Raw genomic sequence first — 23,295 nt, 5'->3', positions numbered from 1 at the left:
CACACACACACACACACACACACACACACACACACACACACACACACACACACACACACACACACACACACACACACACACACACACACACACACTGCGGTTGACAGCTGGATGTAAGCGGATGTCCAACACTGCTGGCTGGATATTTTAAATGACTCAGCTTTGTGTAATAGATGCACTGAAATCAGACATCAATGCTTAGAGGTGAAACTTCCAGAAATGTCTGACTGTGGTTTGTCGTGGGTGTGTAAGGCTTAGGACAACAGCGTCCCATCGTGTGTAAATTAAGATGCACAAGTTACCAAAAGTCAAAGTCAGGGAAGGTTCATCACTTAGCACAAACAAACAAACAAAAAAAGAATCCCAGACACAGATTTGGGAGATTTCTGAACTTTGTGTTTGGGTTTAGCTGAATGTGTATCATCACACCGTCTGGATGAATGATGTTTAAGAAACAGGAATCTCTCAGCAGGCCACTATTGTTTAACTGGAGACACAAACCAGCGAGGAAATAAAGGAATCTCAGTAGGAATCAGGATGAATTTTTCTAAACAGCAAACATTTACAACATCTGTTCACACCGCTCATGCAAATGTTCTTGTCACGATTAATTTATTAAAGATTTTTAACTTATTAACATATTTGTTAAAGTTAGTTTTACAAATGCCTCGCTCATAACAGCAAATCTCATTTCAACAGTCAGAATCAGTTTGAAAACTCCATCAGTTTCCTGCTCTTACTGTGGTGACATACAGATGGTGAATAGCCCGTATTTGTATAGCGCCCATTCATTAAGATACTTATTATATTAAATTTCATTCAGTAACCAGTTAGAAATAATCCAAGCTTTATTTATAGTTTTTATGCAGTAATGAATTCACCCCCTACACACGGAACCTGTGGGCCAGAACACCTGCTGGATGCTAGAAAACTCTCACACCTTCCCACACCAAGCCCGCCTTAGCCGCATGCTTCCACTACCTTAAAAGTCGGCTCCGTGAGCTGGTTCTTCCATAGCTTTGGAACGTCCGTTTTCCCACAAAAATTCCATCCAAACCAGCTATTGTTGCCTTCTCAGTTTATTTTCACTCACAAGTGTCTTCACAAGTGCTAAACCTCAAACACAGCTTTCATCTCATTTGCACTCTCACCATCGTTGCTGCCAGACAACACCTACCAGAGGAGCTGTTTGTTTCACGTATATGTAAGCATCAGAAGGTCCACCGCCAAGGATATCTTCAGGCTCTCCTCCAAGGTGTCCCAGCGCAGGTCTCTGATGAGAGTTGTTACCCCTTAGCTGCGTGCGCCTCGACAATAACAACAGATTTTTACTTTCACCATGAGGCTGAGTATTAATGGGAGAAATCCCAGAAACCTAAATATAAAAACTAGCTACAACATGCGCCTTCATTCCCCCATGGAGTCGCTCTAGATTCACCATCCTCACAAAAATCATAGCCCTCTTTTGAGGAGAGTCATTAATCACATATGATGCTAACTTGTGGCAAGAGGTTTTCTGATAAGCACAGCTTTCTGGGCTAATTAGGCTAGTTTATTATTCCAACTGGACCTGCAGATGCTGGGAAAATTGATAAATCATGTCTACATTTTATGTCTGAGTTACTCTCGGAGGCTCTTTTGCAACTTTACGCTCAGTAAACACCTGCTCCTGTCCAGAAAACTCAGTTCCTACTCTTGCAACCACAACTGTCCAACCCACACTGTCCTAATAAATGCTGATAGGACGCAAACCAAATTAAAAGCAGGTGATCCACCTTTATAATCAAATGTTTTCTCACTACTTTCAGAAGCCAGACTGAGCAGAAGTGATAGAAGAGTATGATTCACAAATGGATCCCAACAATGTCTCCAAAGAAGACAGTTTAATTATAAGATATATGTCTAATTAAAAACAGAAACCTCACTTGCAGCACGATTTTCTGAGCTTTCATGCAATAAGACCTTTATAAAGACTGCTTGTTTCACTTGACACAAGTTAAATAAGTGTTTTTCCTGTTTCATGTTGCTTCTTACCCCAGTCTTTAAGAATCACACGTTCATTTCTGTTTGACACGTTTTAATGAATTTTTAAAACCTGCCAGATGACTCATCATCAATAAGAGACCCACACAGGAATGAATGCCTTTCAGGCAGAACTCAGGGCACAAAAAGCCCACAAACTCCCCTCTCAACAGTCTGCAACATCACAGCTGGTCTTCAGACGACAGAATTTGGAGTTTTATTTCCTGAAATTTGGACATCTCGCCCTGGATTGGATAACAGTAGCACGACTCTACCACTGACTTGCAACGTTGATGTTTTATCTCCACAAGTAAAACAAGCCAGGAGAAGCTTCTGCCGAGAAGTGAAGTTGCTAACGCTAACGGTTACTCTAAACTAGCCGAGACGTCCGCTGCTGAATCCTGGACCCTGTCATGTGTCCAGATGGCTGAGTCCATGAATTATAACACATAGTGTGACGTAGATCTGTCAGGATTTTCAAATCCTAGAGTTTCACCGTCTATTTTCTATCAGAAGCTAAAGCAGGAGATAGATGTAGGACAGTGTTTACCAACCCTGGTCCTCAAGCCACGCTGTCCTGCATGTTTTCCATGTTGCCCTTTCAAACAGCAGTGTTTCTCTGCTGCCACACACCTGACCTAAATGGATGACTGATTAACAGGCATCTGCAGCACTTGATGCCCTCCTGAGGAGCCAACGTAAACCAGGTGTGCTGAAGCAGAGACGTGGAAAACATGCAGGTCAGTGTGACCTGAGGATGGGGGTTGGGAAACACTGATGTAGGAGACTATTTTCACGCTCAGCCTGCATGAAAAACTCAGCGTGACTGATTATAATCCAAAAAAATATATATTTAAAAATGTTTTTTCAGTGTAACACACTTTTAAATAATCAGATTAGAGTCCCAGATCCAGTGGCAGATCCAGGAGTGTGCTTCCTGTGGGACATGCTGCTCCTGATCTGTTAAATCATGTGATGAAGAAGCATCTACAAGTAGAAGCTGTTTCAGGCCCGTTTTTTATCCTACCAGTCCTCAGGTAATTACTCGCATGCGGCGAGACAACAAGAGCAGCGCAGTCAGGTTAGCTACAGCGCTGCCTTCAATGTCTCTAATCGATATTCGTTAAAGTAAGAAGGATGCCATGTGACCGTAGCTGTGGGCTAAAGCTCCCAGAGCTCCACAACTGCCTTTGCTTCTCCAGCTGACACGTGTCATTCTGATTTTCATTCACTTCAGTGAATGAAATAAATGAGAGAAAGAATGAAAGGACTTGCAGCTCAGGTACAGCCTCGGGCGAAGCCCAGCCACCCCCACCCCTCTCTCCGTCCACTGAGGCGTGCAAACGCCATTTTTATGCTGAGTACAAACATTCTGATGTATGCTGCACTTGTAGAGAGGGACTGGGCTGTTAATCCCACCAGTAGAAACCATTTAACCACAATGCACTGTGAGGCTCATCGGACTGGTGTAAATATATTAACATGCAAATAATCATCCGATTGGATGTTTTTAAAGGTTAGTAAACAAAAATGGAGCCACAAAAGTATCAGTAACAGACTAAAGCTCATTTTATAGCTGATGATTGAAATGGAGGAGTAAAAGGGATTTATGATTTGTTCCTGTTTGTCTTTTATTGCAAACTCTTGTTTTTCCAGCTAGTTGCACACTGAAGACCTCACAACGGGCGTGTGTTTACACCCCTGCAGGATCCCAAGTTTGTTGCATTTGTGGTGTTTTGATGAAGGCATAGACGAGCACCTCAAGGTCATAGAAAACCTGAAGGAGAACCTATATTTGGTGAGAACTATGAGTATCGTGTTTCCAAATTTGTCACAAACCAGCTGTGTCGTGATAGACGGTGGAGCAAAGAGTGTGGAGCAGGGCTGTTATCCTGTGTGAGGGGGGCCTTACAGAGATAAAAGCTCAGCTTATTTAGCATTTTTGCATTCTATAAACATTCAGGACCTGAGGGGAGTGACCGTGACTCTATCTGCACTTGACTGAAGCTGAGAATTAATTACATTTCAGTCGGATGATCTGAGCCGAGTGGATAATGTTCAACTCTGTTCTTGACCAAAAAAAAAACCCTAAATATTACACGAATCATATTTAACGTTAGTCTTCTAACTACCGAGCTGTTTAAATTTACCACCTTTGACCTAAGGAGGCATCAGCTGACAGATCTGACATTTAAGAACTGAACACGTTGTTGTTTATCTTATTGTGATCCGAGGAAACCTATGTGTTTTATCCTGCAGGCCTAACGTCACATTCGTCGTATGACCTTCGTTCTGGACACAAACTTTATTAAAATACTGAAAAATACAGAGCTCAAATTCACATTAAACAAACTACAAACAGCTTTGGCTTCAGAAGCTTGCAGCTGCAGAATTTTCTGCCAATTGCACCACCAGTTACTATCGAAAAAGCCTGACATGATTGTGATAGTTGCTGTGAAGGGGATTCACAGGTGTTGCACAACAACCAGCAGGAGGAAGGGGAGTTCCTCCACTCGTTCAGGCTTCAGAGAGACGGCCAAATCATTTTATCTGAATTGAATCAAACATTTAGGAGTGTTTTCATGATTCTTAATGGGATCATTTGACTTCACAAAGCAGAATTAAAGAAACGGACTAGAGAGGACTGAGCAGCGTGCAGCTGCAGGTTAATTTTCTATAAATGTTGTTTACAGTTGTCAGGGAGAGGGTAGGCAGTGGAGTTATCTGTTGTTAGATAAGTCCAACAGGTCTTCCTCCATTCTGTTACTTAGCTACGCTTGGCTTTAATGACTCATGACGCTCTGACATCAGTGAGGACATCTCTGAGCAACACATTCTCACTCCCAGCACGTCAAAAACAAACGCTTGGTCAGCCACCCTCCGCCTCAGACCCCTGACGCCAAAAGTGCCCTTTTTCGTTACTTATGTGCGAAAAGGGTTTTTCCCCTTTTCTAACTGCAGATCCCAATGCAACGTAGAACTGACGTGATGGGATGTCTGCAGCCAGGGCATCAAACAAGCTCATTGTACCTCACCCTAACCTTATCCTCTTATTTAACCTTCCCCTCACCCCTATCCTAACCTTAACCATCTTGCTAGCGAACACGTTAGTGATGTGTCGGTCGCTCTAAAAGCCGGCTCCATGAAGTGAACGGCGGGATCCGCCTCGTGATTGGTCGGGTTTGGACCGAGCCGACGCGAGGGGGAGGTTTCAACTACCAAGGTGGAGGTTAAAAGTAGAGGGTGTTTGTAACCTCCCCCTCGCCAGATGTTCTAACGTTCCCCTTGGGCGGCAAATACGAAAATTCCCAGTCAGAATGCATGGGAAACCAATGCTTGATCACAGTGGGAGTGACGTTTTAGGTAGCAAGAGGGTTAAGGTTAGGGTGAGGGTGAGGGGAAGGTTATAAATAGTAGAATATTAAGGTTTAGGTGCGGTTAAATGAGCTGGTTCTGTGCCGCATCAGCGGACATCCCATCACGTCAGTGTAACGCTGCATTGGGATCTGCAGTTAGAAAAGGGGAAAAGCCCTTTTTGCACATAAGTAACGAAAAAGGGCACTTTTGGCATCAGGGGTCGGAGGCGGAGGGTGGCTGACCAAGCGTTTGCTTTTGACGCGCTGGGAGTGAGAATGTGTTGCTGTGAGCCGTCTGATCCTGGGTCATCCAGATTAATGTGTAATGAAGGTAAACTGTAGAATAAATGGTAAATGATCTGTATTTGATATAGCACCTTCTAGAGTCCTGAAACCCCCCAAGGCCCTTTACAACACAATTAGTCATTCACACATTCACACGCTGGTGGGGATGAGCTACGATGTAGCCACAGCTGCTCTGAGGTGCACTGACAGAGGCAAGGCTACCGAGCACAAGCGCTCCCTCCGACCACCACCAGCAGGCAATGTGTGTTAAGTGTCTTGCCCAAGGACACAATGACAGCAACAAACTGAGCGGGGCTCGAACCTGCAACCTTCCAATTACAGGGCGAGCACATAACTCCTGTGCCACCGCCACCCATGAAGAATAAAATCCTGACTTTTATAGTACAGTTTTTTTTTTAAATATTATCAGCCAAAAGGTGAGATTTCAACTGGACAGGCCATCAGATTCAGGCTGTTGCTGGTAAACTACAGACGTCTAAATTATTAACCGTTTTCTGGCTGCTTTAAGACATCACCTGCTAGATTCTGCAGGTGAGGATTATAATTTATGACCATATGCTAATTAGTCTGGTTTAGTTAAACGGCTCTCAGATTTTATGTCAAAAATACATCCGCTCTTTAATCCCAACAGCCAAAACAGTAGGAGTGTTTTTTATGATAAAAGTGCTGCTTGCTGCTGCAACATGCACCTCTGGTCCTTTCAGGTGTAATAGTTGGTTCACTAAGCACAGGAAAAAACAGAAAAGTAGAGGTGACTCTAAAGCAAGGGTGTACAAAGTATGGCCTGAGGGCCATTTAAAGCCGTCAGAGTGAATTTGTGCGGCCCTCAACTGCAACTCAAGGAGGACAGAATTTTGGGCAGACGGACACGTTTTAAGTTTGTGTTCAGATTGAATTACAGTAACACGAAGTTTTTTATCATTTAAGCTTTTGCTTTCAAATTGGAGTTGATCCTGGAGGGGACTTGGAGAGAGGGTTCAGATGGCGCTCGCGCAGGTGCCCGCAGCGAGCTGCTCGTCCTCTTTACGCAATGGAACCTTGCGTTTTATTGGCTTTTATGTATTTTTATTGTCTCTGATGCTTTTTTGAATGGTGTGGCTTCTCTGGTGACTTATGATCAAGCTGCACTGCTGAGGCTTTATCCCTGCGCTGCTGAGGCTTCGTCCTCCTGTTGATGTAGCGGGCGCTGCGAACTGGGAACCTCGTGGATGGCGTTGTTGTGTGGACTGCCCATGTGCTCTCTCCTCCCAAGCCGTGATGTGTCGGCCCTCTGTCCTCCCCAGCTCGAGAAGGAAGCATCATAGAAGACGGGAAAAGCGAGGTAGCAGGCGCGTGAGACGTCGGGCTGGACTTCCTGGATCCCTGAAGAAGCAGCTGGTCCGATTCAGCCCAGCTTGTGACCCAGTGGTTCCGAGACGTCTGATTGTCTACTCTGTGCCCTGCCTTGTGAACTTGGCCGGCTTTGAGGGTGAGTTGGCACCGCGCCACGGCCAATCGGCTCGAGGACCTCGCCAGAGCGGGGTTTGCTGGGAGAATCTACGCTCGGTTGTGGGCTCAGAGTTGGAGAAGACGGTGCCCGTGCACGATCCCGGTGCTACGACAGGGTTGCGGAAGGCGCTTTATAAATAAAGCTTTGATTGATTGATTGAAATTGGTTTCTTTGATTCTTGAAGAAGTAACTTGATCAACTTCTAAGTTGGACAGCACTCTGTGTCCCTCTGCTGAGCAGAAACCACATTAAACAGTTTTGGCAGGTTTGTAACGTCTTCACGGCTTTGACCCTTTGCACATGATGTCACACCACTCATGGGACCGCCTCCTTCGCCAAGATGGACGAAGACCGTTTACACACATGGAAACTCCAGTGAAGCTAGTGAAAACATGCCAGTTTGAAGCATTTTATCACTTTTATTTAGTTGATTTCACAGTAAAATGGTAATTTAGAGAGGATGGCTGCACTAACAGATAAGGATGTAAACTCAACTCGTTTTATTTTGTTCAAATAGCTTTGATGGAGACTGAGGAGGTGATGAACTGCAGCGGTGAATCAAACAGACTAGCTGCCCTTAGTTTTGCAGTGAACGTGTTTTTATCGGGTAAGATTAACGTTCATGTATTTCATGAAGACAGGAACAAACGTGGTGCGTTCATGCAACGTATTCATAATCCTGGGTGGATATTTCACCACGGAGGATGCATGGTACCGTCCACTGTAGTGAAACGCGAGATGATGATTACAATATTAATGTAGGATTACGTGTGTTAAAACAAAGTTATTTATTTAGTACGAGCGTCACTGTTCAGAGATCTTCTCATCCCGGCGTGAGAGCAGCAGCTGAACTTGGTGACACTACCAGCAACAAAAACGGGAAGGGATCCAGACTTTTTTTAATCAGCTTTGGTGTAAAAGTGAAGCCCTGTTTATAACATAATGTTTTAAATCTAGTGGGGTGAATTTTGCCAAAGTAGGCTACTTGTTTACATCGGTGAACAGCTGCAGAGAGAACTTAAGCTAACCTTCGAAAGCTAGCTAACATACACCTCTCTATGAGCCCTACCTAGGTGTGCTTCTTCTGATAACTGAACTGGGTTTGAACTAGTTGAAGGAATGCTAAAGAGCGCTAAAACAATTTCAGGCTTTACTTTTCCCTTTGTTTAGTCCTGGTATCCCTCACTGTTTACAGGCTTTTGCCGTCCAGTATGGTGGACCCACGTGATTAGGTGTCATAGGTGCAATGAGTCAATAGCTGTTTACTGTGCTGACAGCTAATATAAAGGCTAGCAGTTTGCTTTTTCAGTTTGCTGACCGTCAACAAAAACAAAAAGAATTATTTTTTTGTTGGCATCATGGTGTAGCCTAGAGGTAAAAGTAAGAGAGTAACATCTTTGGAGTTAAAGCAAAAAGCTGAAACCAGAGTGAACGCTGGCGTGGCCTACACTAGTTTAAGGGAGCTAAAGGAGGCTACAAAATCACAGAATGATGCTGACCTGGCTTTGTTGCTACTGGACTTGTAAGCAATAATATTTTTTGTCCAACAGTGTGGATCTTTTTACTTTGTAGTTTATTTAATATCACTTGGCACATGTTAGCGTTAGCTCATGTTTGTGCTAGCTTGTGTTACCATTAACTCATGGTTAGTGCTAGCTACAGCATGCTGCTGCAAGATTGTTTATGACAGCTGTAATTCTGCTTTCCACCAGTAGGAGGGAGAAGCGGGAAAACTATTAAGTGTTATTTAGGTCAAATTTAAAAAAAAATCAAACATGTTTACATCTCTAATTGACTTATTTAAAGATACTGTTCTATAAAAAATGGATTGTGAGCAGATTAAAACATGACTTTATTTGTTCAATTACAAAAAGAGAATGTTCTAGTAAGTTGATGCGTTGTTGAGGCCATGAGGCTTGCTTCACCAAACAACTGTCAAACAACAGGAGGATGCTGTGTTCTGTCTGATGGAAGAAAAAAGAAAATGACAAGATTCAGAAAAAAGGAACAAAAGGACCAGAGTTTTTTTTTATATACATTTTTCAAAAAATGTCATGTGTTTCTGTTAAAACTGAATTACCTGTAGCTGCAACCAGTCTATACAATAAGACCAGCATGGTGCTGCATCAATGTCAGTCCATGCATGCTCACCTCTACATGCTTGTCGAGCACTGACAATAGTTTAAAAGCATCTTTACGAACACGTATTAAAGGTGCAATTTTAAAGAATAAAGTAAGAATGACATCTTGTGGTCAGATTTTGGTACTGCAGCCCATTTCTAAACACACTCACTCTCTCACTCCCATTCCATGAGTTTCATGGCTGTTGCTAGTTATGGATCAACGCCAGAAGATTCTAGAAGACGAGCAACTTATCAGTTGATAAGTAGATAAATGCATTTCACTGTAATATCGAGTTGTTGGCAGTTAAATATGCAGCTTCAGATCTCTTTAGAGGGGGGCTGGGCAATATGGCCTAAAATTAGTTTCACGACATATTGAGGATTTCACCAAGATAACGATAAATGGACGATAAGTACAAGTGTGTGCCAAAACAAAAGTTGTCCACTAGATGGGGCTGTCACGTGTGTTATGTTGAGTCAAATTTTTACGTGACTCAAGGTGGTGCAGCTTCTTAAAGGGGCATGAACGTTGCTTGCCAACCTGCACACATCTTTTTATTTTTTATTATCAAATTTATTGACGTGGGAAATTTTTTCTCGATAAGAGTCAGAAATTTCGATACCGATAAATTTTTGATTTATTGCCCAGCCCTACTTTAGAGCCAGCGATGTTTCTAATTTACAGTTAGCATTTTTAGCTCTATGTTAGCCTATAGCATTCTTTACCCAAAGCCACACCAGCATAAGTGTGGTCACGTGAGAGCGTGTGCTTATGAGGGCCGAGAGAGAAGAGTGCAGCATTTTAATAGATGCAAAGTATTGGTTAATCAATGGATTATTCAACTCTTCTACCAGGATATTCAATCATGGCAGCCCGTTTTAAATGGCCACATTATTGCCGTGTTTCTCTCACCTGAGGCTCACAGCTCCACAAAAACAGAAGGTGACACAAACTAGGATAAAATAGGTCAAATCCATAGGAAGGGATGTGTGTTGAGAAAACTTCCACAGTGGTAGCACTGAGACAAATCCATGAAGATGGGGCATGCATCTTGTTTTTGTTATATTTTCAGTCATCAGACTGGCTGGTATAGTGACAGGAAGTCAACGTTCTGTCTATTTTCCAGTAAAGACATCAGTGCAACGATTCAAAGAATGAAGTAATAATCAACCGTAGATACAGGGCTGAAGAGATCCCCAAGTTGTAAAAAGATTATCACGTATTTACTCTGATTCCTTCAAAACTCAATCTTTTCTCTACCGTTCTTTATTGTTCCCCTACAGCTGGAGGTGATTGGGCTGAGAGCCTAAAGACAAACCCAAACAAGGCAAGCTGTTTGGATTAAACACTGTAAGCCCACTGATGGGCATTAAGGAAAAAAAGCACATTAAAGCACTGATGAATGCTTAAAAACACGTTAAAACCTCCTTTAAGACCTTATACTTGAACAGGTGCTGGGTTGTGTTTAAGAACAAAGGTTATGCAAATAAGGTACCTCGGATGATCACCTTGGGAAATAACCAAATATGCTGTAGCTCTGCTAAAACAAGAGTTTAGCAAACGCAGCCCACTGGAGATTAATGAGAACGAGGGTAAAAGACAAACATGTATAGTGGCACGACGTAGAGGACTGTTAAAGTACATTGTTGCATTGCACCGCGCATCCATGAGGATTAAATTAAAAACCACCTATAACGAGTTCCCCGGTGGCTGCAACTGAGTGGACACACACCGACAGAGCTACTGAACCTACATGCCAGAACAATGCAGGTGATTATATTGAATCCTTCGAGATTATTAATGGTAGCAAAATAAAGGAAAGAGAGAGAAATAAAATGTTGGGGTTGGGGTCCATCTGGACTTTATACAAACTTACATACAATATGATCTGATTCAATATATCTGGGTATCCAAAATGCAGCCTGTGGGGGGTCGGAGTGAATTATGTTCATGTTGAGCAAATTGCTTATTCCTCAGCAGGGTCGAGGGGGCTGGGGCCTAACACGTGGTCATCGGATGAGAATCAAGGGACACCATGGACAGCCCTCCTGTCCATCACAGAGACACAGAAAAAAAAACACTCACACCTAGAGACTATTTCAAAGTCTCCGGTCAACCTAACATGCACGTTTTTAGTCTGTGGGAGGAAGCTGGAGTACCTGGAGAAAACCCAAAAAATGCATAAGAGAACAAGCAAATTCCTCACAGAAAGGCTGCAGCTGGGATTTGAACCTGCGACCTTCTGAATGCAAGGCAACAGTGCTACCACAATTCCACCATGCAGCACCTCCTGTCAAACCAGGCTGCATTATTACAGAAAATCAAGGGGTACAGTGACTCATTCTTTTCATATGTGTTAACTTTAAGGTTGAGTAAGTCAAGTAAAAATGTTTAGATGTTTATATTTAAAGTGGCAGTGTGTAGATCCCTGCCAATAGGGGGCAGTATTTACATTCCAGGATAGTTTGACACCATATCGCCGTGACTGTCGCTAGTTTAAAAACATTACGGTAAATGTTGTTACCTGTGGAGCAGAAAGCATGTGACCTCGGCAAGACTCCTCACACTTTGATGATCCTTCCGTTAATTCCATCAAAAGAACATAATTTGACGTAAACAAACAGGAGGAGGAACGTGCTGCACACTTCCATCTCCTCGCCTTCTGATTAGTTAGACATCACATTCAGCAGGCAGCATGTTCATGTGTCATCTAATATCAGACCAAGACAATCCAACATGTCTGAAAGCCCAGATTTATGCTCACAGCAGTCCAGACGTATTCCTGAGCAGACCAGAGCTCTCATAACACACTGCATACAGCAGAATATCTGATAAGATCATTTTCAGATGCATTACAGAAATCATGCAGATCCTTAAGATTGTTGGAAAGGGAGAATCAGGTCAAAGTATCATAGTATGACTGTTAATCTGCATTTTGTCATGTTCATAAACACATAAAAACATAATTCATAAACACAGCCGGCTTTTTAAACCTCCCCAGCTTGTGGTTTCGTTTCCTGGTTAAGTGCAACTCTCATTAGCAGCAGGAGTTAAACAAAAACATCAGTCAGAGATCAGCAAAGAGCATTCATAACACTGACATATTAAAGTCATCTGTTTATGGTAACATGAAATAGTCTGTGAAATGCATCAATAAACTGTCTCCCTACTCTGTGATCCTCAAGATCTCACAAGTATTCAGTTTAACAACTATTGTAATTAGAGGCTGTTGTCTGCAAATCTTGGCTGTAAAAGATACCCGAAAAACCCACAATCAATCAGACTGAGACTCAACGCTGAAGTACGCTAACATCTTAAAGCAACACTAGATAGTTTTAACCCTTCAAGCTACTGCTTTCAAACTGGTTTCAGTGGTTCTTGAGCCTGAAACTGTAGCCCTCTGCTGACCAGAAATGACAATAAACAAATTTGATGGTTTGGGGAGGAACACTAGTGGGAGCTATCTATCTGCTTTACAGCTGTAGTAGCTAATGAAAAGGCTAGCAGTTAAAGTTTTCAGTATTAAAGCACAAGAAGACGAAGATGAAGAAGTTTGCCTTTTTTTTTCTTGGCACAATGCCGTAGCCTGGATGTAAAAGTAAGAGAGTAATGTCTTTGGAGGCCAAACAAAGTGCTAAAACCAGAGTGTACACTTGTTTGCTTCAGTTTCAAACCATCTAAACAAGTAGAAAGAGAAGTCCTAATTTTTCTCTGTTTCTGAGCTGCTAATAATCATACGTTCATAAAAACGTGGAAAATCCAAACTGTTTCTGATGACATCGTTGTCTGCAAAGCCTGCAGCAGTGTTGTTTACAAACAACGGTTGTAATTCAACTTTCAACCGTTAGGGGAGGGAATCAGGAAAGTTAATTAAACTTAATTAAATGTTACTTTCTTAGTTTTTGCATGCTTAAACTTCCATCCATCAATTTTTAGCTGCTTTTCTGGAGTCGGGTCGCGGGGGCAGCAGCCTAAGCCGAGAGGCCGAGACTTCCCTCTCCCCAGCTACTTGGGCCAGCTCCTCCAGGCGTTCCCTGGCCAGGTGAGAGACATAGTTTATGTTTATTTATATGGCAGACGCTTTTGTCCAAAGCGACATACAATTGTTAACCTATAGGGTATGTTGTGATCTGTGGGGTACCTGGAGGAAACCCATGCATGCATGGGGAGAACATGCAACTCCACACAGAAAGGCCGCAGTTGGGTTTCAAACCTGCAACCTTCTTGCTGTGAGGCAAAAGTGCTAACAACTGCGCCACCACGCAGCCCTAGCCATAGTCTCTCCAGCGTGTCCTGGGTCTTGCCTTGGGTCTCCTCCTGGTTGGACGTGCCCAGAAAACCTCACCAGGGAGGCGTTCAGGAGGCATCCTGACCAGATGTCCGAGCCACCTCAACTGGCTCCTCTCAACATGGAGGAGCAGCGGGTCTACTCTGAGCCCCTCCCAGATGACCAAGCTTCTCACCCCATCTCAGCCGCTTGTATCCGCAATCTCGTTCTTTCAGTCACTACCCAAAAATCGTGACCATAGGTGAGGGTAGGAACGTAGATCGACCAGTAAATCGAGAGCTTAAATAATCACTATTAAATTGAAATAGTATTCTCGCTAATGGTTTTCTCTTTCGTTGGATATTTTTGTCTGGCGCTTGAAGTTGACTGAATTCCTTTCTTATAAAACACTTCTGTTTAAACCCTCATTATACTCTAAACCATTTGTTTTACTTGAGCCGTTAATCCCATTTGATAACCGCTCAGACGGAATAAATATGTGGAAATAGATTTCACAGGTCGGTCATGATGATGAAAGCAGTTTGACTCCACGGGAAGAGAATGTTGATATGTATTCCTACGACCAAGTGTTTCAGAAGGAAATGAGAGGAAAATTGGCTGCAGGAGGGAGCAGACACCTGGGATGAGCGCAGCAGGACCACCCTCTCAGAAACACACAGAGCAAACATCCAAGTCAACTTTAATGTAGAAAAAACTCATCAGTGAGACATTTTAACCATCCAGCTATTTCTAGTCTAATACGATCAAAACGTGCGTGTGTGTGTGTGTGTGTGTGTGTGTGTGTGTGTGTGTGTGTGTGTGTGTGTGTGTGTTACACATCATTTTGGCTACCATAGGTGTGATTCCTGTCCAAATAAGTGGTCTGATTTGGCTCTGCAGTGGTAACAGCCTAATGTGGAGGGAAACTAACTTGGCACCCATTTGTGGAATTACCTGAAGCTGAGAGGGTGACAGAGTGACAGTAAATGAATAGAAAACAGTATTCCTCATGACAGACAAAGCATTATAGACGTCAGGGTGAAATCAAGCAGCTGCAACAGCTGCTTGATTAATTAGCTATGAGAAAACAGAAGCATTGCAGGATGAGGTGGTGCCTCTGCTGTGTGCGGTTTGTCTGATGAATGATATCCAAGTGGCCCTGGGCAATAAAGTGCATTTCCCAAGGTCACAATCATCCCATGCAATTTGCTTTGCTCAGTTGCAAGGTAAAAAAAAAATTAAAAAGAGCCAGTGTTGTTTCTACCTGATAGTGGCAAACATTATTATTATTATTATTAATAATAATAATAATAATAATAATAATAATAATAATAATAATAATAATAATAATAATAAATAGTAGCAGTCACATCCTTACAGGATGTTGTGGCCTGATGGGTGTAAATAGAAATCAGCCGACAATGAGCCTGAGGACCACGCTGAGTAAAATCAGAACCATCTCCCAGGAGGACACCAGGTCCAAATGAACCTCAACAAACCCGATAAAAGCAACTCAAGCAGGAAGGAAACAAACAGCAATGCCGTTTTCCTCCAGAGGCCTTTTCCTGATTGTATCTTATATTTGTGAAATTCCATGAAGGGTCGCAGCTGCATCCATCTGCCTCCACCTACCTTACACCCGAACATCAGGGACAGGGTCCGGTTGCTGCAGATGAGCTTGCACTGGCACATGACCGGGGAGAGACACTTTAAATTCCTGACGGGCAAAGACATCAGTCCGGAGCCGCACACCGGAGACAGACAGCACAGAGCACGGCTCGCCGCCGCGAGCTCACAACCACGACACGCTGAGGAGGAGGGGGGCACGGTGAAGCCCGTTAAAAGCCCGAATCTCCCGCTACGACGGGACCGTGCAGGCGGTGTAACTTCATTGCGTTCACACACGTAGTCCGAGCCGTCCTCACATCACTTCCAGTTCCCTTCCTTTCTTTAACCCGCTCAAAGCTTGATTAGCCGTAATGTTGGTACTCAAAGCGCAGCTCAAATCATGAACGAGCGCCACCGTCATTAGACTAAGACCATTAAAAACAATGAGCATACACATAACAACAGTTGTATAAGTACACTAAATAATCAACAAAATAGCAAAGGGAGAATAACGGAAAAACATTTAAAATGTAGTATTTAAGTGTTCCTTCTCACTGCCACGTGTGACGGTGTGGTAGCTGCGCCCCCTGCTGGAACATTAGAGAACTACTTATTCCTAATGAGCTGTCCTTGGTGCTGAAATCTGTGAAAGGTAGAGATCTCTTCTCAGGCGTCCCTCACTGACACACAGACTTTTCTGTCTGTCGTCTACTGTATACGGTAGCAGTTTAAACTGACCTTTGACCCACTTTCCTCTAAAACCCAGAACTTATTCATAACCACAGAAAAAAGCTATTTCATTTGGCCTCTATAATCACTGTGCAACTGTGTTTGATCATACCAATTGGTTCGTAGGCATGTTGGCTCACTAAGAGGTCACTTATCAAGCAAAACGTGCAAAGTATAACAGATAAAACATATGTTTACATTTCTGTTGAACTTAATCTGGATAGAACAGCTGTTCTGAGTGAGAAAGTGCTTTTAAAGCAGCAGGTAAGTAAACGATAGAACATTATATAACATTTGAACCGTAACTAAGTCTTAAGTCTTTGGGCTTGAAAGTGTTTCTTGTCAGTGCATATTTAATTTGATCATTTTAGGAGAAGGATGTTTTACATGTTAACACTTTTAGCCATTTTATTACAACAAACAAATAAACCATCAGTATTGAATATAAATATATATTAAAGAATCATATGACGAGTTTTCTTAAATTGCATTATTTTACTTATCTGGCATCTGTTTTCTCTTCCTAATTGCTTTTGTGGCTGCTAGACGCAGTACCGCAGCACAAGTGTTTTCATAAAGTTTCTTATCATAAAAAACTGTTTAAATGTTTAATTTCAGGACACTAGAAACTGTCAAATGCAGCTGAAATGATTCCCCCCAAAGTATCCTGTAAATCGTACGCCAGAATTCAAGGGATGAGAGCATTCAACAGGGGAGTTCAGGAATCAGATCTTTTATCCCAGCTTCTGTTCAAGAATCCTGTTACATCTTTCCTTTTCCTGTATTTTGTGCTGCTATGGTGAGTCCACAGGGTGGAGTGAGAGAACCAGGTAGGTTAGATTTAAATATTGTGCATTCATCTCAGTGCCGACTGCGGCGCAGAGCTCAGAGCTCCCCAGTGATGTCAGCACTAAATCTAATACAGAGACCAGTCCCACACCAGTGTCCTCCTGATTGTCTCTCCCTAGCTTTTTAAATGCTATCACCCTCCCAGAGTTTCGGGATATCCTGGGAAATCTGCAATGTGGCTTAGGTAGCAGCACATTTAGGAAGCTGCACAGGAAGCGTACTTGTTTTTATCACTGGGTGGTTATTTAAAAAACACACACACAAATTTACAGCTCAGACAGAAAACACGCCATTGATCAGAAAATCAATTCCAAGCTCATTTACCAAAGATTAGTAATAAAAAATTTCTGCCTATGCAGCTGTTCAGGTTCCAGATGCAGCACATACCACATTTACAGATAAAATACACGCACACATACTTTTATGCAGATTTAAGTATTGTTGCAATTTACTGTATTTTACTGTGCTTTTCCCTCAAGTAGAGCCTTATGTAAGTGTGGGAGTCACATGGAAACCTGGACTATGGTGTGCTGAGCATAGCATTACCATCCCGATGCTGCATTGTATGAGAGAAAGAGAGACAACCCCAAAAGAGTGTTTCCATGACAACATCTGCAGGAGGTGGCAGATACCTAACAACCAGCACCAGCAGATTTTTGGCCACTGCAAAATTGCAGAGCAGTACAAAAATGTGAAAGCAGGTGTCCCTCATCTGGTGTTTCAACTACAAGTGGCACAAGTGACGTTGGTGAGAAGGTTTTAAGTGTCACTGTGAAAGCAGCACTTTGAGTCCAAAGCTGTGCACTTTACTTCCTTTAGGTAGAGCCAGATGTGTCTTATGGTGAATTATCTGTTTTTTGCTGTATAGCTCCAGCAGCAAGCTGCATGGTGGCACAGCTGGTGCCTCACAGGGAAAAGGTTGCAGGTTTGAATCCCGGCAGCAGCCTTTCAGCATGGGGTTACCATGTTCTTCCCATGCATGCATGCTTTTCTATGGGTACAGGAGTTAGACACCAGCTAGCTGCAGCCCTACTGAGGACAGAGTAGCTTAACATGAGTGAGAGAGAGAGTAATCTGCTGCAGCTCTCAGGTTTTTGAATCCAGGGAGAATTGTTGCATCCCCACACACATTAGTGATGCTAATCTATAGTTTTAAGACTTTTCTAAAGACAGCGTAGTAGGAGTTGTTTTTACCTTTTTTTGCTAACAAGTTTCGGCTAACGTTGTAGCCTTCCTCAGAGCACTGCCGATGTTGGTGCTGTTACTTCAAAAGATGATGCTATTCTAGTTTTCACTCCACATGCTGTCAGAAACATTATGTTGGACTTGTAGCTTTTATAGAAACCATCTCATCTTCCATTTAATTTAATGGGACTTTTACATCTAACATGATTTTACTACAAATCGACGCGTCCTTTCTTGCGTCGGTGTGGCAGCAGATGCAGCAGCACTCAGGGTTTTCTGACAGCACACTGTTACGTTTCACAAAAGATATTCCTGGCTTTGTGTCTTGCAAAATCATCCATCTGTGCACATTTGGAAATGCCCATATAGACTCATCCCCATCAGTGAAGAGTGGTGGCTATGCATAATGCACAAAGTATGGATAGCAAATTTCAACGTCAACGTACAAAGAATGAAAAATGCATTCCCACTAAATTGTGTTTTCTTGGCTCATATTAAATGTTGAAACTGAGCTGTTGGAGATAACTTTCTGCTCCACCTCGCAAGAGCATCAACCATGCTGTTAAAACGAAAACACCCTGATGATTGTGTTCCTGTGACAAGAAGCAGCCACTGGTCTGGGTCTTGGTAGTCATCCCCTCACCATCACAGCTGGGTTGGATTGTGTCTCCACCCACACAGAAGTCAGCAGTAGCACTGAAACAATCCTCTGCCAGCTGTCCTCCATCTCTAACCTGGACCTGCTCACAAATGTGGACAGAAGACAACTTTAAGCTGTTAACCCTAAACAGAAAGTTTGTTTCTAAAACCCAGAATCACTCAGAGCCTCTCTTTGCTCTAAAACATCATCATGTACCTTCTCATCACTCCTAACCCTAAATGAGCTGCAGCAAAGTCACTTCCTACATATTAAAGCATGATTTCAGAGAGAACAAAGCATTTATTGACTGAAGTCCTATTTTTGTTGTCTCAGGCTTCTCAGCAGCTATAATTACTTTTTATTTGTTAACACCTCACTGTGTACTCCTCAGTTGTATTATACACACCATTATCCATTCCCTAATCAATGTCAGAACACAATAAGTTATATCATATCAACAACCTACGGAAAACAGCGATGCACAGATTAAATATGTATATGTTCCTGCTGAGAAGAGCTTTCTGAACAGCCGTAACGATGAGATATATTTCTTTAATTCACATCTATGTGTTACAATAATGTGTAAAAATAGACTTTTGACTGCAGGAAGGGTTTCCATAGCTCTGCCAAGCCTTGTCTCCGTTTCTGTAGCAACTGTAGCTTCACTATTCTGTCTCTGTGGTCGCTGCTGGTAGGCTGCAGCTCGGTTCTGGTTTCTCGGTGCTTTGCAAAGAAAAACTGTTGCCTATGAATCTATAATTAGAAAGGAATTTGGCCGTAAGAGATTTAGCATTTTTAAAAATAAAAATAAAGTCAGTAAACGATTCATGCCATTGTCAGTTTAAAGCTCATCAAATAAACCGAATAAATCATGCTGTCTCTTGCACACTTAAAAATACTATGGCAACATGAAATCATACAAAAATCTGCACCATAAGAAACATTTGAGACATTGTTTCAGTCCCTTTTCCCCTTGAGAACACACAGGTGTTTCATTTTGATAAAAAACCACAGAAGAGCCAAATGTGTTTCTATCCCAGGGTTACGATTGGCTCCTGATTGGCAGCTGTTGGACAGCTCAATGCAGAGATCAACACCATCACCGGTCGACCTTCAACAACTCCTGGTTGAGGAATGAGAGCCAGACTCTTGAAGCTAAATACTAGAAGGTCCCAGAAATGTAGGATCTTGACTATTATTATATTTTTAGCATCATTATTAAAGACACTTGTTGTTTGATGCCAAAAACCAGCTCAAAACTCCAAACACAATCACAGAATCAATAAGTCAACATGCATGGATCCCTGTAAGAATCCCTCAGCATGCTGCAGGGTTCAAACTGCCGATCATCTCCACTGCTGATCCACAGCCAACGGGCAGATCTGGCTGGATGCATTCATGCTCTGATCACCTGCAGCCTCCATCATAAGGAGGAAGGAGGAGGAGTTAACTCAAGAGGCACAATCAGGTGTTTTGAAGAAGTCAGAAATATGGTGCTGCAAATTTGTGTTTTCAGTTATTACTCATGGGGGTGTGCAGTAATATTCTGTTTAAACAGACCAAACCTGATCTTAAAGCACCTCCAGTGAGCTGCCCGGCCTGCAGCGACATAACAATACACAATAATTACCAGACTGCTGTAATTACCCACTGAAGTCAGCAAAGTTTGATGTCATATCAGCTATTATCACGGTTGCAGAAAACTGGGAAATAATCACAGAATAAAACAAAGTGTTATTTAAAAAGACAGTAATTATCATTTATAATTTAAATAAAGGAATCTTCACTTTAATGATTTTTCTTTATGAGTGATTAGAACGGTGTAGTCTGGAAAAGGCGTCAGAAACGGAAACTTCAAATGTAAAAGTCAGCAGCAGCTGCATTTTTAAACGTTCGGCAAGGCAACCATATGATGAGGCCTTCATGTCATTTCTGCAAATAGCACAAGTCTAACATCAATAAATAAATCTGCTAACATGTTTTAATCACAACTTAAAAAACTAGATTGTTTAAAAAACATTAACACATGTTTATTATGAAGTTTAGTTTCATTCTGATCAATTCCAGTTCAAAGGTCAGCATGCTTCACAAAGGTCGGTGACCTCTGGTCTAAATATTAAATATGTTCCCAGCCATACATTTAAAATGAGCACATTTTACCTTCTATTAAATAAATATCTGTTCTGTTTGATCGTTTAGGTGGGAATAAAATTCATAGAGTAAATATCTGTCACGTTGAGAGGATGGTTTGGACCCAAAATGCAGTAACCCAGGATGACACGAGGCAGAAGTGGATATGAAGTAAAAATCCTTTTATTTTAGGAGGCTGGGCATAAATCCAAAGGCAAATGCTGGCAAAAAGGCAAAACAGAAGCTCTTTCATGAGCAAGATCAGGAGAACACTCAAGACGGACAAAACAACACTGACAACGACACCTGGACCGACAAGACACATATGGGCCATTCCCATCTGTACCGGGTTCGCCCGGGCCGGGTAGTGTAGGTTGTTTACATATCTGGGTGGCCTGGTATTTTTCCGGGCCAACCAAGGCTCATTCTCAGCCCTCTTCTCGAGGGGGTCTGCTTCAGGCCGACCAGGGCCAACACACCCACTGCTGACAGCAAATTCACACCTTCCATTAGAGCAAGCCTCTGATTGGTGAGTAGAATCAGCCCACATGGGCTTAAGACAAGGATGTGTGGAATCAACCAGGCCAGGCTGGGGCTGACTGGGGCTACCCGGCCCGGGCCGACTCGGTACAGATGGGAATGGCCCAATAGACAAGACGGGGCTTAAATACACTGGGGCATAATGGGAGGCAGATGAGCTGCAGGTGTGTGGAGTGTGGGGGGAGGACCAGGTGAAAGCAATGACTAATCAGGGAAGACCTAAGAGTGAACCTAAAAACACAAAAGCAACAATATAACTAAAATTCTAAAGGGAAGGAGAACTACAAAGACCGGTGGGACAAAACATATTAAAGAGACTAATAAAAATGAAAAGCTGAAACTATAAACACTGCAAAGGGGTGACTGGAGAAGACTAAAGGAACACAGGAGACACATCAATGAGATGCAGACAAAGGACACATGGGGGTGCTATGAAACACAAAAGGAGAACCTGGAGTGGGAACTGGAGGGGCTGGGGAACAAAGGGACACAGAACATGACAATATCAGATCAATGCAATTTTATCAACATTTTCTTAACCAAACCAAAGATCCTAAAACTTATATTTTCTTCAATAGTAAAAAAAAAGTTAGCTTATTTTATTTTGATGTCTAAGAAAACTGTTTGTGACCAAATAACCTTTAAGCCTGGGGTTAAAATCAGGACAACTCACAATAAAACAAAAGTAAGAACAAAGCATGACAGGAAGAGCTGCCTGTCAGGTGATAAGGACACCACCAACACAACAAAAACAAGGTTGTCATGACACCAACGAGCTCCATAGGCTAGTGTTGTGAGTGTTTTCTCTCAGAAATGAAATACAGTATGGTTCTATAATATTAGACAAATGTTCCTGAAAGGCATTTTGGACATTAAGCAGATGTAAAACTGATGCTTCATTACATGAACAGCTTGTGTGATCACTGGAGAGCACAGGAAAAAACTCACGTACTTTACATGTTTGTCATATGTAATGCCATTAATAGGTTTATTACCATGGAAACGTTCCGTATTCCCACAGCAAATATGTGCAAAATGTATTACTTCTCACCTGATTTTCACATGGCTTCACATGTTCAACTTTGGGAAGACAAAATACATGCACCCGTTAAGTTTCTCATGTGAAAACAGTCATGTGTCTTTTTATAAGTGCATAAGAAGGGATGAAAGAATCATAACAACCCTATAAATTAGAGGTTAAGAATCAATATTTTTTTTTATTGTTGTTAGCGCCCGATTACAGTTTCAGAACAACCCGTCTAAGATTTGACAAAAAAACAAGACACAGCATAACAGAATCAGGCTGAGCTGTGGGCATGCGCTCTCCGTGCTCCCATAGCGAAGGGGTAGCATGAGGAAAGTACGGGGAGGAGGGTCAAAAGGGGATTCCAGAGTTTCCCCAAAAGAGGGTGGCTTTGTTATGCAAAAAAACACATCAGACGGCGAGTCAACCAGAGACTCTTTTTCTGTGATCTTCTAACCATAAATGCTTCCTGAGCATTTAGTCCCATCAGCCATGAACTGTGAGATCCCAGTTTGGACCGCCTCCAGTTGCTGTGGCTGATTATGATGGCTTGATGTTAATTTTTCAGTAATTTCTGATGTTTTAGTCAAACTTTATGGGTATCCATTAACATTATGCTCCATTCTCCTCCTCTTCCTGTGTGCTTTAGTTCAAGCTTTCATTAATGTACAAAGCACAAAAATAATAATCATCTCATGTGTTTATTCTGCACCATTATGATTTATTTTAGTGGGTTTTATTGAACAGTGATACTTTTTTGCATATTTGTACCTTCAGCTACATTTTGCAGACGAGTAAACAAGACTCTAATCTGTCTTTGGATTTTTGAATTGTAGGAGGGAGCAGCTAACTCCCTCGTTTTGCAGCTATAACCAGTAAAAAAAACCAACAAGCTCACAAAGGTTGTCTCACGACCACAACACGACCCAAACTTTGAATCCTTCTTTGAGGCTCGTTGGCTAATTCGGACAGAGCTCTGACCTCCACTGTCTCGGATCATCTGAAAAACCTTCAACATTCATTCTG

At 42.3% G+C, this 23,295-nt stretch overlaps 1 protein-coding gene across 4 annotated transcripts in view; it reads right to left on the bottom strand.

The window, feature by feature from the left end:
- Positions 1-23,295, bottom strand: part of LOC107386432 (disks large homolog 4) — a 99,967-nt gene that overhangs the window by 54,610 nt on the left and 22,062 nt on the right. Inside the window, exon 1 of one of the 4 annotated variants that reach the window (XM_015960813.3) lies at positions 15,197-16,055. The exons of the other annotated variants lie outside the window; for them this stretch is intronic. Coding sequence (XP_015816299.1) covers positions 15,197-15,298 — 102 coding nt within the window. The 5' untranslated portion in view covers positions 15,299-16,055. Of the gene's footprint in view, positions 1-15,196; positions 16,056-23,295 lie in introns of those variants that run through there. 4 annotated transcript variants of the gene reach the window in all.

Source organism: Nothobranchius furzeri, chromosome 10 (genome assembly GCF_043380555.1).
Source record: "Nothobranchius furzeri strain GRZ-AD chromosome 10, NfurGRZ-RIMD1, whole genome shotgun sequence".
In the NCBI taxonomy this organism is placed as follows: Eukaryota; Metazoa; Chordata; class Actinopteri; order Cyprinodontiformes; family Nothobranchiidae; genus Nothobranchius; species Nothobranchius furzeri.
This window is presented reverse-complemented; position numbering and strand designations above follow the sequence as displayed.